This window comes from Alosa alosa, chromosome 9, assembly GCF_017589495.1.
Source record: "Alosa alosa isolate M-15738 ecotype Scorff River chromosome 9, AALO_Geno_1.1, whole genome shotgun sequence".
NCBI lineage: Eukaryota > Metazoa > Chordata > Actinopteri > Clupeiformes > Clupeidae > Alosa > Alosa alosa.
The window spans coordinates 12,532,655-12,551,718 of record NC_063197.1 but is presented as its reverse complement, the minus strand read 5'-3'; the positions used below and the strand labels follow the sequence as shown (position 1 = coordinate 12,551,718).

Below are 19,064 nucleotides of genomic sequence, written 5' to 3'. Positions count from 1 at the left end.
CACCTAAGAGTCGGAACCATGGATTTAAAAACAGGCCTAATTTCACTGTGGCACAAAAACTGTGCACTGCTGGAGGGTGGAGAAGTGATCAAAAAAGAAAAAACAACATTTGGGAGGACATACAGTGCATAGGGAAAGTATTCACAGCGCTTCACTTTTTCAACATTTTGTTGTTTAAGACTCATCTTGAAATAGATTCAATTTATTTTTTTCTCATCAATCTCCACACAATACTCCAACACTCCACAAAAAAGCAGGTGTTTGAAGTGTTTTGTAAATTTATAAAAAATAAGACTGAAATATTATGAATATGATATTATGAAATATCATGGCGCTTGCAATTGCACTCTGGTGCATCCTTCTTTTATCAATGGTCCTTGAGATGCTTCTACAATTTAAAGCAACACCAGAGTTTTTTTGTACCTTAAAATAATCTGTCCAAAGTTGTTTCAGTGGTTCATCAACTCGTAACAGGGTGAACGGCACTTCTGTATTCGCTTCGCGGCCCTCTATCAGCTATAACTGCACTATGTAAGTTTGCCAGATCGGGTAGTGGATCTGTAGTTTGATGGAACGAGACATAAGAAACTACAAATTTGACTTGCATCTGATGTTGCAATACATCGTACTTTCTATGCAACATATTCTACCTTGTCTGTGGACATCCTTATTGGCAAAGCCGGTGACGAATAGCGTGCGTGCGACAGAGGAAATGTTCTTTGGTGTTGCTTTAACTGGAGTCCACCTGTGCCTAAATTAATTCACTGGACATTATTAGGAAAGGTACACATCTCTTTATATAAGATCTCACAGTTGATGTCAGAGTGAACAACAAACTGTCTTCCTAGATCTGGCAGCTCAGCCAAACTGAGTAATCTGGGACGAAGGGCCTTGGACAGACCAAGGACCAAATGGTCACTATAAATGACATCCAGAGTTCCTTTGAGAGTACAGTGTTTAAAGAGTTAAAGAGTTTAGTGTATGAAGGACAAACATCAGTGCAGCTCAGTGCCTGGTTTCTTTCACACACACTGTTGAGAATTGTGGCCAAATAATTCAGTCTTAATTAATTCAAAATGGCTTCAATCGGTCCACCCTACCATAAAGGCCTGATTATTGGAGTGATGCACTGATGTTTGTCCTTCTTACTTTGAAATATCTGAAATAGTAGCTGGTATATATTCCAATTCTTCAAAATAAATTGTAACGGTTAACATTGGCCCCATTTCCATTTTGATTATGTCTAATTTGTACATCTGCCAGGGCTTATAAATAAAATTCACATAACCTGTAAACCCTTAGTCAAGTCCAATCTTAACATAGACAAAAACAGTTATAATATATTCAAAAAAAAACTTTAATAACTAGCATCTTGTTTGTCCTCCTACTGAAGAAGAGACATAGGGCAAGGGTACTCAAGACCAACCAATCATTTATTAAAAAGAGAAAAACATATGCACAAGAAGCAAATTTACAAATGTTCTGAGGACAAAACCTAAAACAGCATGTTCAATTAAAGTAAAAACAATGTAATTGATGTAAAATGAAAAAAAAAAATGACTCCTTTAAATTGGCTTGATTTTGAAGTGAAGGCCAATTAAACTGAAAACCAGACACTTCAGGTCCTGAACCAAGTAGTAGAACACTCTGAGCCCTTCTGGATCCCTAATGACAAAAACAGGCAAAGTTAGCTCTCATTCAATAATATAGTAAGCAAAGCATAGACATTGTGTAACCAAGATATGATTACTTACTTTGACTGGTTGACATCAATCAAAGAACCAATCTTAGAGGTCGTAAACGAGATGTGCTCATCACCAATCACAATCTCGAGCTCCTTCAGAGAGAAAAGTCGAATATAGTATTAGTTATGGGGCTACATTCAATCAAAATAAAGGAACGAGGAAGTACCATGGTGTAGGCAATGCCTACTAAAAACTACAGAAACATTAACCCTACCTGTCTGCCGACTCGGTCTGGCGGAGGCCAAAGCGCATCGTCTTCTTTGGTGATTTCGCTGTCGTCTATGATTCTTTTGAGTTCCTCCATGACGCTCTTGTGAACATATGCCTTTCAGGAAAAAAAAGGTGATCCAAAAATTAGGTGAATGCGAGACTGATTGTTTTGATTAGAGTATCAAACTCTGCCTAATCAAGAGTCTACAATTACATGTACCATACCTCTTTCCTGATCATGACATCATTTTTGTAGTTACTGTTGTTCGCGTACCTCAGCTTTCCTGTTCGGCAAGAGAAAGTATTTAAAGCGGTTTTTTTTTTTTTACACAAGAGTTCCGTTAAGTTAGCTGTAAGTGATGTTTGCGGCGGGGGTTGGGTTCCAAACAGCTCATGATAGAGGGCAACAAATCCACAGCAAGAAAGACCAATCTACAAGTTGCTGCCAAGATACAATGTGTGTACACATAACAATGCTACAACTAGCACGTTGTTTATTTCTACATAATTGAAAGTGGGCTCCGACTGAACCAACTGCTATGCTGCAAAACTTGCATTAGCCAACTTAGCTTTACGCATGTCCACCGGGTTGCTCATGCTACACAGTGAGTCCCACGGCAAGCAATTCACGGGCAGGATGATTATGTACTATTACTGTGCCCGTAACCAAAGCTTCAAATATATATATAAAAACAATTCAAACAACGTACTATAAAAATACCATGTTTGTTTTGTCTAACTTAAAAGCTAACGTTAGCCATCTTTAACTCAAAGGCCCAAAGCATGCGAGCTAGCTAACTAGCTAATTTGCTAATGCCGTTTATACTTGGCGCTTTCACTCACCATCCGGCCGAAATTCAAATTCCAAAAATTCGTGCCCGAATTTGCCTTTATGTCCAACATAATATCGCAAGTAAAAGTCACTTGTAGACATTTTGAAAACTGCGCATCAAAAGCAGTTTCCGTCTACTTGCTAATTGTTAGGCGGCGCTTTGCTCAATGAATCGTCCGCTCTGTTCCTGTAGTGTATCACGCGTGCGCGTCCTGGCGCTTGATTTTGACGTCAAACAAGCCAGGATTGCATGATTTCAACGCACACTGCTCCCTATGGGTGTGGAGTGTTAAAAGCTGTAGAAGACCAGTCTCTGTAGCCTACATGTTGTTGATACATCGTAAATGCTTTTGTCAGAGTATTGTATGAAGAGCATGCCTGTGGTAAAAACCAGTCTTTCAGACCAGGAATGCTTATCATATGGTTAGACCACCATATTTTTTGTTAAATGCTTATATTCTAAATTCTTGCCTTTAAGCTTGGGAATAGTTTCATATTAGTATTCATATCAAGTTACAGATTAATGCACGGATGCATAGTATAAAATTTTTATTAGATTCATTGCATTTTCAGTAGCTTTTGTGGATTTGATTACACATGTTGCATTCATGTACACATTTACAAAATGATACAAGGAAGGGTGTGTACCATCCTGAGGGCAGAAAAAAAAGATTTTTGAGGAGGCACTGCTTTCGTAGTGCTATAGTGACAGAAACTTGAGAGTGAGGTCAAATACTATCTATCTTTGAATGTCTTCCATATGGTAGAACTTCTCACTGTCTACAGATGGTACCCTACAGTGGACAGACGTAGAGCTCTAAGTTGTCATAACATGATAAATTCTCTCTCTCTTAAATAGTCCAAACGAACTCCAGATCAAAGGCCCCTTTGAATTGCAATACAGAGTTAAGCTTGTAACAACACTTTTTAGTATCATTAGCCACTGCACCACCTCCAAACAGTTTTTCTTTCAGTGTTCAATACAGTACTTGAGGCAAGGAACATTTAGCAACTTTGATGATTAAGATTTATATGGGAACAATTGAAACAGGGTTCAAGTTCAACTTTGCCCTCTAACAAGAGAAAATATACACACATAATCACAGACATTGATTGGATACATACTCACAATTATGTACATACAGAGTGTCAGCAAGCCAATAGAACATATAATAATGTAATTTTAGAAGGGCTTGACATTTATCATTGAAGAGTAATTCAAAATGCAGTAGTCATTAGCCAATGTATAAACACCTTAAATAGCAAAGCAGGCTTGTCTATGTGTATGTAAGTGTTCTGATTTGGCTGAGCTTTTTGTATTGGAAGTAGTGAGGGCCTGTGTTAATAAGGCAGACTGTATCTGGTGCCAAAGCTGGTGCTTGAATCATTGCTACACAGCCCCGGTTAGTGACCATGACTAGTGCCGTTTATGAAAAAGCCAAACTGAACTGGCTTTAAGTGTTTCAGTTTTGTTATCAGCCTTCATTTGACTCCGCACACCTTGAGCCAAACAGCAGTGTTTTTGTGTGTTTGTGCCAACATGACCCTCTGGAACAAAAGCAACATCTGCAGGGCTTCATGTTGATAATAGCAGTTTGGATGACGTAATATGATCAAATCATTTTTAAGAACAAAATTCAGAGTGGCGTCATACAAATTGTCCAATTGATCTTTCTAGTGGTGTGACCCATTTCATACCAAAATGGTATACATACAGTACTTGATATTAGGTCATACAAACATATGTATCTCATACAGTTGTTTTATTTATCTGGGCACGGCTCAAATAATATAGGTAGGCAGGCACCAATGTCATTGCAAGGGAGTGAGCATGCACAATTATAAAACTCATCATTTACCATTGCTTTTAGCTTTTGGGAAACCTGGCCCTGACTTCAGGCGCCCATCTCCTTATGAACCCTTTATTCTTGAGTCATGAATCAATATAATCAACTCTTTTCTGAGGAAAGTGCAGAGAAGTCAGGTGAAATGAAAACACTTAATTAACTACCCTGTTTCATAGCCATCATTTTCAACATAGGGACGTCAGTAACAACAGTGTTTGAAATCTTTGTATTGAAAGTCACAGAGAGGCATTGACGTTTCAATAGAAAGTTCTTTTAGCACACATAACTGAGGAACAAGAAAACAAGCATCCAGTTGAGGTCCTGAGAGAGGTAAGGGAAATAAGGAGTTGGCTTCCCTGTGTCCTGCTAGACATAATAGGCAATACTGAGAGACTACTTTGGTGACTTCTATCGTCTGTTGCTTTGCTGGGAAAGTGTATTCAACTTATTTGTTTTGCCATTGTATCATGGTTCGTGTTTGGTTAAGCTAAGATCCACAGCTGTAGAAATCATGGTGGACATCCTGTGACCAATGATATTGCGCAACGTGGCCAATTTCACTAGGGACAACCTCATCTTAAACATTTAGAGCCTCAGAAGGACTGCCTTGACAGAAGCAAAAAACCATGAACATTCTTTGGAGCTTGAAAAAAGCAGACATAACAACCAAGGAGGAATTTTTCAAAGACAAAAAACACGTAACAGTGGGGTAATCTGGAACTGAAATAACACTGGCGGTCATGCAAGTAATGCCCAGCCTTTCTTCTCAAACAGGTCCCAGAGCAAACACACAGCCCAAACCACTGGACCTCAGTCTCAGGTCTTATACACTAAATGGTCTCCAATCTATCAGTCTTTCTTGCCCTTGAGTTCTCAAACACACTAGGCACTACACCTGAGAGGCTTAGACCTGGCTGTGGCCTGAGTTTTTTTTTGTTGAAATTATCATTATTGTCATTTTTTTTGGCGACCAAGTCAGACATCTCCCTTGCGGAAAACTAGGAGACGTGAACACCAAGTGTGCAGCTAGGAGCTGCAAAAGCCAGAGCAGCTATGGGAGTGCTGCAGTGGCAGGATGGAATACGCAGGAGTGGAGTCGGAGCGGAATGGGGGGGATTTCTGCCAAAGTGGCTACATTTCCAGTCATTCCCAAACCTGATGCTTGTGTTGCTTGAGGGGGTGGAGGAAAGGGGACAGGGATGTCAGACATGGTAAGAATGACAGTTAAATACAGTACATCGAAGTACACTGAACAGCTTAAACATCCAGCCCTATTCAGACAAAGCCAGCTGAGTAAAAGTCACTGCATCTCAGATGGGTCACTGAACCTCAAGTTAGCATTTTTTTTTGCCTTTTCTTCCACACATCTGAGCCTTGTACTGTAACCAAAATAATAATAATAATAATAATAATAATAATAATAATAAAAAAATAAATAAAAAAAAATCAAGCCTTCCGACACTGACACAATCCACTCCTACCCACCATGCTCAATGATGAAGCATGGTGGTAGAAACAACTCTGATCAGACGTTTTTGACAATGAATGACGTTCAAGAAACGAAAAAAAAAAAAAAAAAAAAAAAAAAAAATGCAGCAACAAAAGCAGTCCTCTAACAGCACAGCGCTCAAGGACAGAATCCAATTCACAAGGCCTAGCACAGACTGCCTCCCTCCTTTAACTCACACCTGCAAGCACAAATAAGGACTGGAAAAATAATAATAAAACAAAAAACAGAAATAAATACAATAAGAAAATAAGGTCATATCTGACCTACCAAAAGTTCCAAACTAGGAACTCCATGTCATCATCATCCAAAAGAAAAAATGAAGGAAAAAAAATTAAAGAAGGCAGTTTTGCAGCTTTTGCGATTTTTCTTCTGGATTGTGTTTGTGTGTTTTTTCTTTAAATAGTGTTTGCTAACTCGTAATGTAATATGTACAGGTCTCCCATTCATCCATCCATCCATCCATCCTTCTCGCCCTCTTCCTCCACCACTCTCGTTCTCTGCCTAGTCCTGTGTTTAAGTGAAGAGAGGCAGTGTGGTCAGTGGGGTCGGCTGCTGGACTCTGAAGGCTGGCGTTTGCGGGGTGTGATGTAGCCGTTCACACAGCCGTTCAGCCTCTTGGTCAGGCCGCCGTTCACAATGTCCTGGATGTGCTGAACGATCAGGTTTATGGCAACTGGTGGAGAAAGAAATGGACACAAATACAGCACAGAAAGGTTAAGTGCTGAAGCAAAAACATGCAGCCCATTACTGGAAACCCGACATGGAGTTTTAGCCACATTTTCTACAAAACAATATTTGTTTTTGCTGGGTAAAACCAGCATTTTACCGTTTCCTTTACGACTACTCTTGGATTTCTCAGTGGACACATGAGCTATGCAATTGCATGTAATTACATAAATAGGACACACACACACGTAGATCTCCCTCAATACCTGACACTTATTTTATTTCAATACCCACACTTACTTGGTTTCAAAACCAAATTTAAAAAAAAAAAAAAAGTTTTAATTTACCATAATAAAAATATTACAATAATAATAATAACAATTGTTGAAGTTGGAGTGAGTTAGATTTAAGCCCAGCAGAAACACAGATCGCCTACGAGGTGGACGTGTCAGTCACTATCAAAATGTTCCCACAATCTGTGGCAGACCAGACGCGATAAAATAGTTTCAATGCAAAATATCTTTATCTTGGCGTCTTCCAATCTCGCCAACATACCCAACACAAAACAAAACTAAATAAAATACTGACAAGTTTAAATGTGAGTACTGTTCAGACTTGTGTGCAGCTAGGCAATGCTTGGTTGCCGTGCGGAAATGCCTTAGACTCTAGAGGAAGCGACGTAGATGACTGATGACGCTCACAGTGTACATATAAAACACAAACCAGGAAATACCATTCCTTCCTCACTCCCAATCCTGAGAAGAAAGCAGGTCTACCCTGCTAGGAAATGCTAACACAAAAAAGTAGCCACTTACCACTATTGTCAGCCCCTCGAGGAATAATTACGTCAGCGTACTTCTTGGTCTGAGGAGGAAGCAAAATGTTTTTCCCCCCCCTTTTAAGATACACCTTTACATTTGCATTTAAGAGACTAAAGCAGTGTCAAATTTACCTGGATTCATACTTAAGGAACTACAGTAGGCTTTGTATAGAACATTTGTGGTTTAGCATGCCACACAGGCTTTATTTTCTCATGTAGCATCTAAAATTAGATCGCGCTAATTAAAGGATGAAACCTGGATGAAACTGAGCATTAGTAACCATGGAGATGTGTTTTTAAACAATGGCCCTTGAAGTGCTATGGTAAAGGTCACAGATCTTTGTAATACGTGCAATAAACAGCTTGTTAAAAATATAAACAAGCTATGCTTCAATGGACCTTGTCCTTGTCCTATGATTAACTTTAGACCTACTGTATATCAACAAAATATGCATGTCCTTTAAAATAAACATGGTTAAACATGCAGCCTTTCGCAACAGAAGCTTTGAAAATACACATTCAATCAAATGGACACTGGAAGTTATTCAGCGAATAAAAATGAGTCAATATCTGACTGGATTCAGCACTGAGTCGAAGCCTACATATCCACACTACACCAGTTGAAATAAGGTTACTGTGCAGCATGGGGAAACATAGAGGTGGCACTCACCGGCAGGCAGAACTCCTCGAAGGCTGGTTTGACAAAGGTGATGTACTGCGACAGCACCTGTTCCAGATCCCTTCCTCGCTCATTAATATCGCGCAGCACTGTCAAACATACAAGCAACAAAAGTAGTAAGTAAGGGCATTACAAGTTCATAGACATGTACATGGTCTAAACGCATAACTCAATGCATTTAGGCATGTAGTTATGGTCAAGAGGTTGAAGTTCAAACCAGGCATCACAATGGGGAAGAAAGGTGATTAAGTGTCTTTATACATGGCATGGTTGTTAAGTTGTTTTGAGTTTTTTATTTTTTTTACGCATCTCTAGGGTTTACAGAGAAAGGCTCAAAAAGGATAAGATAGCTAGTGAGCAGCAGTTTTGTGGGCAAAAATGCCTTGTTGATGCCAGAGGTCATAGGAGAATGGCAGACTGGTTGAGCTGGTAGGACAGTAAATCAAATAACTACCTCTCTGCATACCTTGGTTGTAAAGAGTATCTCTGAACAGTCAGGTAAGAACAGGAAACTGAGGCTGCAATTGGCATGAAAAAAAAGAAAAGTTGTCTGGTCTGAGGAGTCTCCATTTCTGCAGTGACATTTGGATTGTAGGGTCAGAAAGTGGTGTGTTATGGTGTGGGGGATATTTTCTTGTTACACTGTTACCAATTGAGCATCGTTTAAATGCTGCAGCCTACTTGAGTACTATTACTGACCATGTCAATCCCTTTATTACCGCAGTGACCCCCATCTTCTGATGGCTACATCCAGCAGGATAACACACAGTCTTCGCGTTTTCATGCCGAGAATAAGCGGTTTTAAATCAGTTTATTGCCCAAACTCCGTTTGTCAATATTCCGTTTAACCTGTTCACAAGCAAGTAGAATGTCACGTTTTGAGCATATTCCTGTTTACATAGCAAACAACATTATTCTGAATAAGTCAGCGACGCAGCCTACAAATAGGCATTCTGTGCGAATTGAGCATGCGCAGGCCTACAACACTCTTCCTTCTGGGAGAATATTCCGCTTAATGTGTTTTCATGACCCGATATTCCGTTTAAAACAGACATATCCTAGGGTGTGCAAACGGTTTATTAGTAAACCAAATATGGCCTTTTTCGGTTTATCGCAATCAGAATAAGGTGCGCAAGACACAAGAACAAGACACGAGCATATTCCGTTTATTGGTTTCATGAAAACGTGATGAATGACACAAAGCTCAAATCATCTCATGTTTTTTGAAAGTGACAATGAGTTCACTTCCAGTCACAGGATCTCAATCCAATAGAGCACCTTTGGGATGTGTTGTAAAGGGAGATTTGCATCATGTGTGCAACCAACAAATGTTTGCAGCAACTATGTGATGCCATCATGTCAATATGGACCAAAATCTCTGAAGAATGTTTCCAGCACATTGTTGAATCTATGCCAAGAATTAAAGGGGAACTACATAGGTGCCAACTCTCACGCATTGGCCGTGAGACACACGCATTTGATTAGTTTCACACACTCACGCGCCACACCCCCGATTTCTCACGCTGAAGTGTCAACCCGGTCGGTCAGATGCCTGAAAAATGAGTTTAGCCTATCTATAGATCCACCTGTTGAGCCCCGGTTATGCTTTCAGAGACGGTAAGAGGGTTCAAGAGCCCCCCCTGTCTGTGGAATTTTCAAAATTTTCTCTCATTTGCGATGCTACTTCAGAAGCCGTCCCAGGTAGCCTGGCAGGCCATCCTATATCATTGAAATGTATAGTCTGGAATCGAACCATTCACCTCGCTTAATCCAAGGGGCGGGCAGAGAATTGTCTTTCAAACTGCCTAGGCATGCAATAGGCCAGCCATGCACCAATCAGAACAAAGAGCAGGATGACGTGGCCAGAGCGATGAAAACAGTGAACGGGGAAGTAAACTTTTACCGTATCCGGTCGGCAAAACGGCAAATACATCCTTCTTCGAAAGGAATGACTTAAGTGCATTGTGCAACTTTCAAAGAAAAGCACAAGTCCAACTCCTCCAAAGTTGACGCCAACGCCGATTCAAACAACCGCTCTTCGTTCGCCATAGCCACCTTCCTTGTTGCTACCATCACAGGACTGTCGTCTTTCTGTTAAGCCCGCCTTAAGACTCTCTAACAAAATAGAAGGCTGTGATTGGATGGCGCCCACCAAGGCCAGCCAATAGAAATCCCTATGGTTTGATACTAGACGTACAGGCTGAGCAAATTAATTTGCCGCCGCTAGGGTGCGTCTAGATTGCTAGGCTACGTCACAGGCGCATTCCCCCCACATTTCCCCGGCTTCAGGTATGCTTTGAGTATTATTGAGTATTTTTCTCGCTGAAGTGTCAACCTGGTAGGTCAAATACCTGGCAGATGAGGTTCAACTAAACTAAACCTATACATATGATATCACACAATAGGTGAACGTGCGGAATCTAAGCTTTTCAATGATATTAGCGCCAAGTTGCTGTGATAATTTTCTCGTGAACCATTTAACATTGAACCGACGTGCAATTTAGACTAATCATATTTGCATTTTGCACACAGTGCACACCCATTACTCTCGGTTTAATATTTCCCTAACCCTTCACACAACACGTGGCAAACCCAATTTCACAATAAACAGCAAACCGTACCGAATACGAGGATATAAAGCATGCCTCTGAGCAATAAGTGGTTCCTGAGTAATCCGGTTTTGAAATTGCAACACATTTATACATAGCCTCATTGGGGCGAAATTATAATGTATTCTAATGTAAACTATGTCAGTAGGCCTACATACATTTTTGTAAATTGCTCAGCCATAGATTATCCCACCATTATGGTTCTTATATTGTCAGGTTCCAGCCAATTCTATTACAGATAAATGAATATATTTATATTGGCATGCTTCCTAGTGACATTAATGCAAAAATATGAAGAAAATCAAATAACGAGACACAAATATTGATATTAAGCCTGACATAAGCCATATGCAAACAAACATTCACATCATGCAGATATGGGTACATCCTGAAAAAGGAATAGCATGTAGGCTATGGCCATTACAATGACCAATATATTATCTTAAATAAACTAGCTGAATAACACAGGTGACCACTTCTGCATAATTTCATGGAGTGCTGAAATGTACACACATTTTTGAACATTTCTGAACTGTGAAATGTAGCATATGTTTTTGTGGTTGTGAACTTATTGCAATATCACCATAACTATTCCACCTGTGTGTGCATGGTTATAATTCTGAAGTGCAAAATAGCTTAGGCTACAGCACAAATCTTTCCATAAAAATAAGCAAGTCTGACCTCTGAATTTATTTTGAAAGTGCACCTGATTGATGCATTTAAAAGTTAAAATATACAAACATTTCTTAAATTCTTACAAAACACCCACCCACTTTTTAAAACAGTTAGTTTGCCCCACCCCCCCCACACACACTTTTGCCGTGCAAAATACCAGTGCTGTTTTCAGCATCTGTTTAGTGCTTCATTGTCATTTTCATTGGATTCTCCCATTTTCGCGTAAATCGCTCATAAACTTTTTTTGTTACACGATTCTCCCATTCCGCTTCTGTCACACACACAGTGACAAGCGCCAAATCCCCCGCAGTGTTGAAGAGATCAGCCATCCCCCTTACTTTTGATAAGGTAAAAAGCCTTATAGGTACACCAAATAAATAATAACCTATAGGTTTACGCTAGGCTATGTAAAACTCCCCATTAACAGCATCACGTCACTAACCACAGCTAAGACTGCACAATCTCTATTCACTCTGGTGGATATCTGAAGCCAGTTTGTCTACTTAGATACTGTAAATCCTCAAATTATGGCCGGGGTCTTAAGACAAAGTACAGGCCTTTAGGGGCAGGATTGTATTCGAGACAGCCCTTTATTTCTTATGCGAGTTTTATTTTGAGACATGCGTTTCTTGGAGTGGCATACTGGTAGGCCTTCAAAAGCATGACATTTTCGGTTTAGTTTGATATTTAATTTACTTTTTGGGGTATAAAGTACTATGAGAATTATAGTAATAATTCATATTAGTGAGTCCTTATTTAACTGTTGAGGCAAACTAATGTCTCATTGATCTATTCAAAATAATTCCAGGGTTTTATCTGGGGCCAGTTATGATAATGGACTGATTGTTTTGGAAGATAGTTGCAGTTCTCCTGTCTCTTCGAGGTGGTTCTTTCAACAATGACTTGGCCATCAATGTTTCAGAGTCTAACTGGCTGAAACTAACTGAAATTAGTAGAAATTGGATTGTTTGATACTTTGTCCGTTTGTCCAGTGTAAGGCAAGGCAGTCAACACTTTCAAGCATGCAAATACCACCACTGCATGAAATGACAACCAAGGAGTTGATTTCAGAATTATTGTTGGTGATTTAAAGGCTCTCTCACCCCGGCGTGATAATCTAGTGTCAGCATCGGTGTCCACAAACAGCTTCATCTGAAAGAGGTCCCTGATCTCCTGGGAGTAGAACATTAGGATGCCCTCAAACAACACAACATCTGCTGGGTAAACTGTAACGGTCTCCTCCTTCCTGTAAAGCAATGACAAATGCAGTCTGGTGTGTTTCGAAGTATATGTAGCATGTGTCAAATGTGTGATTTGTTTTTAGAAACACACCAGAAACGTTTCTGAGGAGAAAGTGATCGATTGCTGCTGCATGTCTGCAAACGCAACAGGAAAAATGGTGACCATGCCTCACCTGGAATGAGTAACAAAGTCATACACTGGAATATGGACGGTTTTGCCTTCCACAATGTCCCACATGGTCTTCATTATGAGCTCATTGTCAAAGGCATCTAAGTGGAAATAACAAGAGAGGTGATGGAGAGCAGCAGCCAAGAGAAGTTGTGAGGATTAGCTGACAAAACTAAATCTGAGGCAAAGATGTTGACAGACAAGACAACTGTGCATGTGTCTGTGTGTTTGTGTAGACAGCTGTGTCAGACCTAGCACCCAAACCCCTTCAGCTGCCAATACACACAGACTGTACACCTGCCACAGACTAGACCAGCTGGACAAGGGGTTCTAGATAGCTGTCAAAATGCATGCAACGAAAAAGAGCAACATCTTTGACTGCAGCAGAGCCAAGAGAAAGAACCAGGATCTGAGTGTATGAGATCATAATGCTATTATAACACTGCACTATGGTAGACTATAAAGTTATAAAAGCAGTACTAACAGTAAACTAACACCTGAAAAATTCCCTCTATTGAGGATTCCAAGCTACGTAACTTTTCCCATAAAATTGTTGTTTGATAGGCTTTCTATTCATTGTATTGACATTATTTCAGTTGTCAAAAGTAGTGGTCACAGAATCGTTTAACACAGCAATTGCCTTACTTTACCTACAGCTTAATTCGGTTTGACACCTGACTGCACTATATGGCATATATTTAATTGAAATCGGTAGAAAAAGAGACTTAAAAAAACAAGTTTGTTGACAGAACGAGTTTATTTGACTGCCAAAATGACATTTTTTCACATTGATCTCTATATTTCATCTTTAAAATCATGCCTCCAGGATGTAACACTGTAGCTGCCTGGCTGCTCTTGTTGTTGGCTGCAGCAACTCTAGCTAGGTAGCACTGATTTTATTCGTTTTATTTCGTACCAACAGTACTCGGTGACCGAGAAACATGTCTATGTGAAAAATCACCGGAATTCTCCTTCAACTCAATTAGCAAATTATACCTGTCAAAGTAACACCATGAAGACAATGAATGTAGTGGCTGTGGACACTTCAAGGCTGGCATTTTCATAATAATCATTGCTATTGAATGTGAAAAACGATGCGTTTTTGCATAACCACCCACACAACCACAATGCACACAATTCTCTGTTAGAGACACAAACGGATAAACAGACCAACAGATATGACAGGGCCAGACAAGAAAGGGGATTTGGGGGTGAACCTCCTCTCGGCCTACCTGGATGGTCAAAGTTGAACTGGCCCTTGAGGGCTTTGGCCTTCTGCTCGGGGGTGAGGACCTTGTAGAAGCTATCCTGGCTGAAGATGGCCACCTGCCTTTGGTGGTGGTCGATCTTATTTTGCCCCAACAACTCCATGATCTTCCCACAGACGGACGACTAGAAGGAGTCAAAGACACATGCACAAGAGTATATTTAAAATCCAAAACTCAAGAATGATGGTTGCACGACAAAAATCGTGCTTGTCTACAGGACTTCAATTAGGGTTGTTCTTTCTTTGAAAAAAGGTCTATGTTGGTTTGGAAAACAAACCTACAAGTCAAAACACTAGACTACATCTTTGGTACATTTAGTCTTTTTTCTGTGTTGTTTTCCCTTGGCAAAGAGTTTAAAAGACTGGCAAACCAAATCTGACTTCATTGCACCATTGTACTTTGAGCCACCCCCACAGCTCCTGACTGCATCACTGAAAGTCTGTCTTGCCCCTCATCCACTCTCAAGCACAGGCCCATTGCCTTCTCTCCTAATCTGCAGTCCTGCTGAAGCAGCGTCTGCTCTGCAGGCTACACAAGGCTATAGAGAGTTCCTTAAAGGAGCTGATCGAGCCTTGTGAGGTGTAGCCTAACATACATAACATGTTAGATGTTATGTATGTGGATCTGTACCACTTCATAGGCAACAGAAAGGCACCTTAACATTCACATTCACTTTCTGGTGCATAACCTACACACTGTCCTTAAACACTGGCCATCACTGTCTGCATCGTGCCACCGGACACCCTCGCCTCACAACAGAAACTGACTCATCAGCTTTAGAGCAACTGTCTGGAGTCTGTCAAGAACAAGGTTTACGCTCTACTGCAGTGCCCAGTGCCCCCTCATATAGCCACAGACGGGGGGACTCACATCAATGAATGACACAGGCCTCTCAGCAGATGCAAAATGGTGGTCACTGTACTGCTAATTGCATATGAAATGTCTTCCTTTCCATTGTCTTTAGCAGAGGGAAAACCCCTAACTGGTAACCATTTAGTAAGTTTAGTTGTGTCATCTAACCTGTGGTAGTGAAAAAAACAATAACTTTTAGGCCTCTACTACCATACAATACCCACTCAACACAAATCTCACTTGTTTGTAGCATACTTCACCAGTGTCTTATATAAACCCTCCATACATACTATGTACTGTGTGGCTGTTTAATGCCTGTGGCACCCTGGCACATGACTGATACAGACAGTCAATGGTGAAGCACTATTCTTAGAAACCCATCACCTAAACACCACAGAAATTGCACCGGTAGTGTTACTGTTTTACTGTTATACATTACTGCCTAATGTTACAGTGACCACACTCATAATGTCAATTTATTCTCATTATAGTGAAATAAACTTTAGAACAGTACAAAAAGGTATGACAAGAGACTGGATATCATGCTTGTGACATGACACTGGAAGAGCTTAATCCAAGGGAAACATCTACTGAATAACAATCGAAGACCACTTCAAGAAAAACTTTGTCTGATCCAAGTCTGATCTGTTCCACATTTTTCACAGACACAACAGGCCTCATCCAGACTGTGAATTGTACTTTGCACTCCATCTACATGTTCCTTAAATCCATTCTCAGAGCATTCCCTTCAAAGCCTCCTCCAAGCCAGCTGCTTCACTAGTTGCCAGTGACTACGACAATCCTTTTAACAATTAACCCAGACGCGTGTTCAAGCTGTCCCTGGATTTCTCCAAGACAACTCCACTCACAGATGACAAATTCTCTGCTTCAACCACACTGCGGTAATGATACTCACTGAGCATTTCACTAAATAAAATAACCACTTTACAGTGGTTTCCCTCAGTTGTTAAGCAAATGACGAGGGCCAACAGAACATGGGTGGAGAAATGACTGCTATGTTTCTAGTCTTTTCTGTAAAAGCCAAATGTGTTAGCACAGGCTATAAGCATCGCTGTGCTGGACAGAGGGCCCTAAACTAACCTTGCATGGACAGACAAAAAAGTCAGTCCCTTGCCAGTGCTGACTAAACATTCTTCTGCCTCAGTTCAACGTTCTTTTGTGTTCCCCCCAAAAAGCGAAACTGCAGTTCAGAGATTTTACATCAGCGCTGCTTCATTTAGAGCTCTGGGCATCGATTTTATTTTAGTAACATTAATAAGGTTCTTCAAAGTACTGTAATGGGTTACATGTCCTCTTAAAAGGAGCCTTGGGAAACCAGGCTATTGCACTTGCTGGCAAGGAGACACTGCCAACCATTTCACACCTGGTGTTGAGGCAACACAATGAAAACTTTCCTAAAATAAAAAAAATATCAAGGACTCTTTAGGAAACACATGGAACATATTTACCAGAATGATAACTGTTGTGAACCTTCTATCTACAGGGCCGTGCATTACCTTGACAAAACCATTCAAAGTATACAGTCTGGGAGGAAAACATCACAACATTAAGACTAAACTTCTTTCTGAGAAGAAATACAAAGGGTGAGCACCTGTTTTTGGGCAGGTCATGTGATATATCCTACCCACAGGATTAACAGTGACACATGAGCTTTTGCAGATGTTGAAAATACTCTTTACTTACAGGAATCCTATACTTGTGAAGTAATCTGTTGATATGGATGAACTACTCAAACACTTAGGAAACATATAATTATCCCAGCCATTTTATCTCAGATTTGTGTGTTCAACGTACTAATGACCCATGACATCGGCACCTGAAAAATGTATTGTTGTAGACAAAGGACCCCTTGGAGTCAATGAGGGGGCTAGCGAGGATAAGACTTTAAAATGTAAGACTCTCAGGTCCATCCATACACACCCATGGGATGATCTGGAAATGAAATTGTATCTTTTTCCCCCTTTTATTGTAATGCTTAAAGTCAACCGACATGATATTAAACTCCAATTACTTCACTTTTTGAGAAAAAGGGGGTTTACAAAGGATGGTCGCCTGGATTAGTGTTGATGTGGGGAAATAGTGAGCTCAATTATTCATATTATAAGTTTATGTTATTGTTTGTTATTATGGGGGGGGGGGGGTCAAGGAACAAAATAATTGTTAAAGGAAAGTAGTATAGCTTACCCTCTCTGATTCATTCTTTAATATTATTATTGTTATTATTATAATTGTATTTATTTATTTGCATTTACTGACCACATCTAAACGTAAAAATATTGTAATAACAAACAGTTGTCAAAGCTCAACAGCTTATGCCAGAGGGTTAAAAAATAGAAAACTCGAGCACTAGGCTACGCCACACAGACCATACAAAGCCTTACGTCATGAGGTAAGAAATGACACACTTGTGCCGTCCGCTTGTGCTGCTGACCCCATTCTAGAGTGGAGGCGTTATGGCGACTTGAAATCAGCATCCGAGTTGACATAACATTTTGTAGATTGTGTCCCAGGTACAAGAGAATGAAAACTAATAAAACGTTGTCCATTTCAAAGACAACGTACCGGACTAATCTGACCGAGAACAAAAAAAAAAAAAAAAAAAAACACTAATGTTCTTTGTGTATGGCTTCGAAAATCCCATAACCACGCATGTAGCTCTAACTTGTAAGCCTTAGCCTTGCTAGCTAACTTACATTGCGATTTCCGTTAGATATCCCTAACGTTAACATTGCCACTTCAAAAGGGAGATCTCCCATCACCGGCATCATTATTAACCATTGGCAATAACATCAGTGATGCTTAAATAACTAGCGAACATGTTACATGGACCTTGGTTTTCATAAATATTTAGCTGTGGTTCATCTAACGACAAATTGTGGACGTGGAGTCTACAGGAATCTGATTGACAAACAATGTGGCTAGCTGCGCACATTAGCACTTCTAACAAAAGATGTATGACTACACTGACATTGTTTGATCCAAGCAGTGACTACACATTCCATCAATGTTGGCAGGACTATGGTCCATAAAGTGTTACCATAATTATGAGATCGTTTGATTAACTTGGATAAAATGACTGGTCGAAACCATTATTAATTTGCTTTTTAGATGAGGTTACGTGGAATAGTAGACTCGTTGCGTTAGCAAGCCGCGTGTTGATATTCTAGTCTAGAATAGAATAGTCTTGACATGTATTTTAGTAGGCCTAATGTTACTGGGAAATAATGCATGGATTGATTACAAAGACGACATAGGTTGGGTGATAGAGATTCTCAAATAGGGCGTTAAAACCGTAAGATATTTTATGTTAAGATGTGTGGTATTATATGAGCCTATCTAAAACCTCGGATTGGTTACTTAAATAGACACAGCAAAAAGCATGGAAGTCAACATAATTACACTTTTCATAGTGTCGAGTGTTTCACGTTGATTTGGTATGACATGAACCACGCGGTCTGAGCATTCTCATCTTTCGGCTATCGCCGCGTTCAAAGAGCCCATACAAGGCTGCTGACAATCAGTTGCATCTCGGATAAAACATGATCATTCAAAGAGGTTAAGAATGTGAATGCCAACCTTGCCGCTGGCAGTTCCCCCAGCCACCCCGATGAGGAAAGGCTGCCGGGTTACATGCTCTTTTTCGGCTTGATTGTCCAGCCGGGTTTCGCTGTCGCCTGCCATGCTTGCTGTCAACGCATACATACAGTCACTCAGGTTTTGGTTTGGTTCAGCTGGTGCGCTCCTCCTACATTCTACCCCCACCCTGTGAGCCAGCTTTTTCATTCTGAAATATAGCCCAGTCCTCAGCTGCTGTAGATCTAGGTAGGTGTGTATTGAAATGAAATAGAAATTCAGATTAAGACACTTACTTTAAGGGTAAGTGTTAACTGAGATTATACCATTGCAACTCTGGTAATTGC

The 19,064-nt window shown here is 40.3% G+C and overlaps 2 protein-coding genes across 2 annotated transcripts; both read right to left on the bottom strand.

Annotated features, from left to right (window-relative positions):
- Nucleotides 1-1,415: 1,415 nt before the first annotated feature.
- magoh (mago homolog, exon junction complex subunit) lies at nucleotides 1,416-2,998 on the bottom strand. Its single transcript, XM_048252718.1, has 5 exons — nucleotides 2,799-2,998; nucleotides 2,181-2,239; nucleotides 1,960-2,070; nucleotides 1,755-1,837; nucleotides 1,416-1,665 (listed from the first exon to the last, which is right to left on the bottom strand). The coding sequence occupies exons 1-5, from the start codon at nucleotides 2,887-2,889 to the stop codon at nucleotides 1,566-1,568; spliced, it is 444 nt and encodes a 147-aa protein (XP_048108675.1). The 5' UTR covers nucleotides 2,890-2,998; the 3' UTR covers nucleotides 1,416-1,565.
- A 323-nt stretch (nucleotides 2,999-3,321) lies between these two features.
- On the bottom strand, nucleotides 3,322-18,932 carry uck2a (uridine-cytidine kinase 2a). The gene is made up of 7 exons (XM_048253273.1): nucleotides 18,721-18,932; nucleotides 14,236-14,395; nucleotides 13,008-13,104; nucleotides 12,697-12,839; nucleotides 8,301-8,398; nucleotides 7,626-7,674; nucleotides 3,322-6,817 (listed from the first exon to the last, which is right to left on the bottom strand). The coding sequence occupies exons 1-7, from the start codon at nucleotides 18,925-18,927 to the stop codon at nucleotides 6,681-6,683; spliced, it is 891 nt and encodes a 296-aa protein (XP_048109230.1). The 5' UTR covers nucleotides 18,928-18,932; the 3' UTR covers nucleotides 3,322-6,680.
- Between the last annotated feature and the right edge of the window lie 132 nt (nucleotides 18,933-19,064).

What these genes read in the sequence shown, in the direction of transcription:
- magoh (XM_048252718.1), bottom strand. Translation starts at nt 2,889, where the DNA reads ATGTCTACAAGTGACTTTTACTTGCGATATTATGTTGGACATAAAGGC. An exon ending in ATTTGAATTTCGGCCGGATG is followed by an intron (nt 2,240 to 2,798) that starts GTGAGTGAAAGC and finishes CTTGCCGAACAG; the next exon opens with GAAAGCTGAGGTACGCGAAC. An exon ending in ATGTCATGATCAGGAAAGAG is followed by an intron (nt 2,071 to 2,180) that starts GTATGGTACATG and finishes TTTTCCTGAAAG; the next exon opens with GCATATGTTCACAAGAGCGT.
- uck2a (XM_048253273.1), bottom strand. Translation starts at nt 18,927, where the DNA reads ATGAAAAAGCTGGCTCACAGGGTGGGGGTAGAATGTAGGAGGAGCGCA. An exon ending in GGGGAACTGCCAGCGGCAAG is followed by an intron (nt 14,396 to 18,720) that starts GTTGGCATTCAC and finishes GACTCCTTCTAG; the next exon opens with TCGTCCGTCTGTGGGAAGAT. An exon ending in CACTAGATTATCACGCCGGG is followed by an intron (nt 8,399 to 12,696) that starts GTGAGAGAGCCT and finishes TATGTTTGACAG; the next exon opens with TGCTGCGCGATATTAATGAG.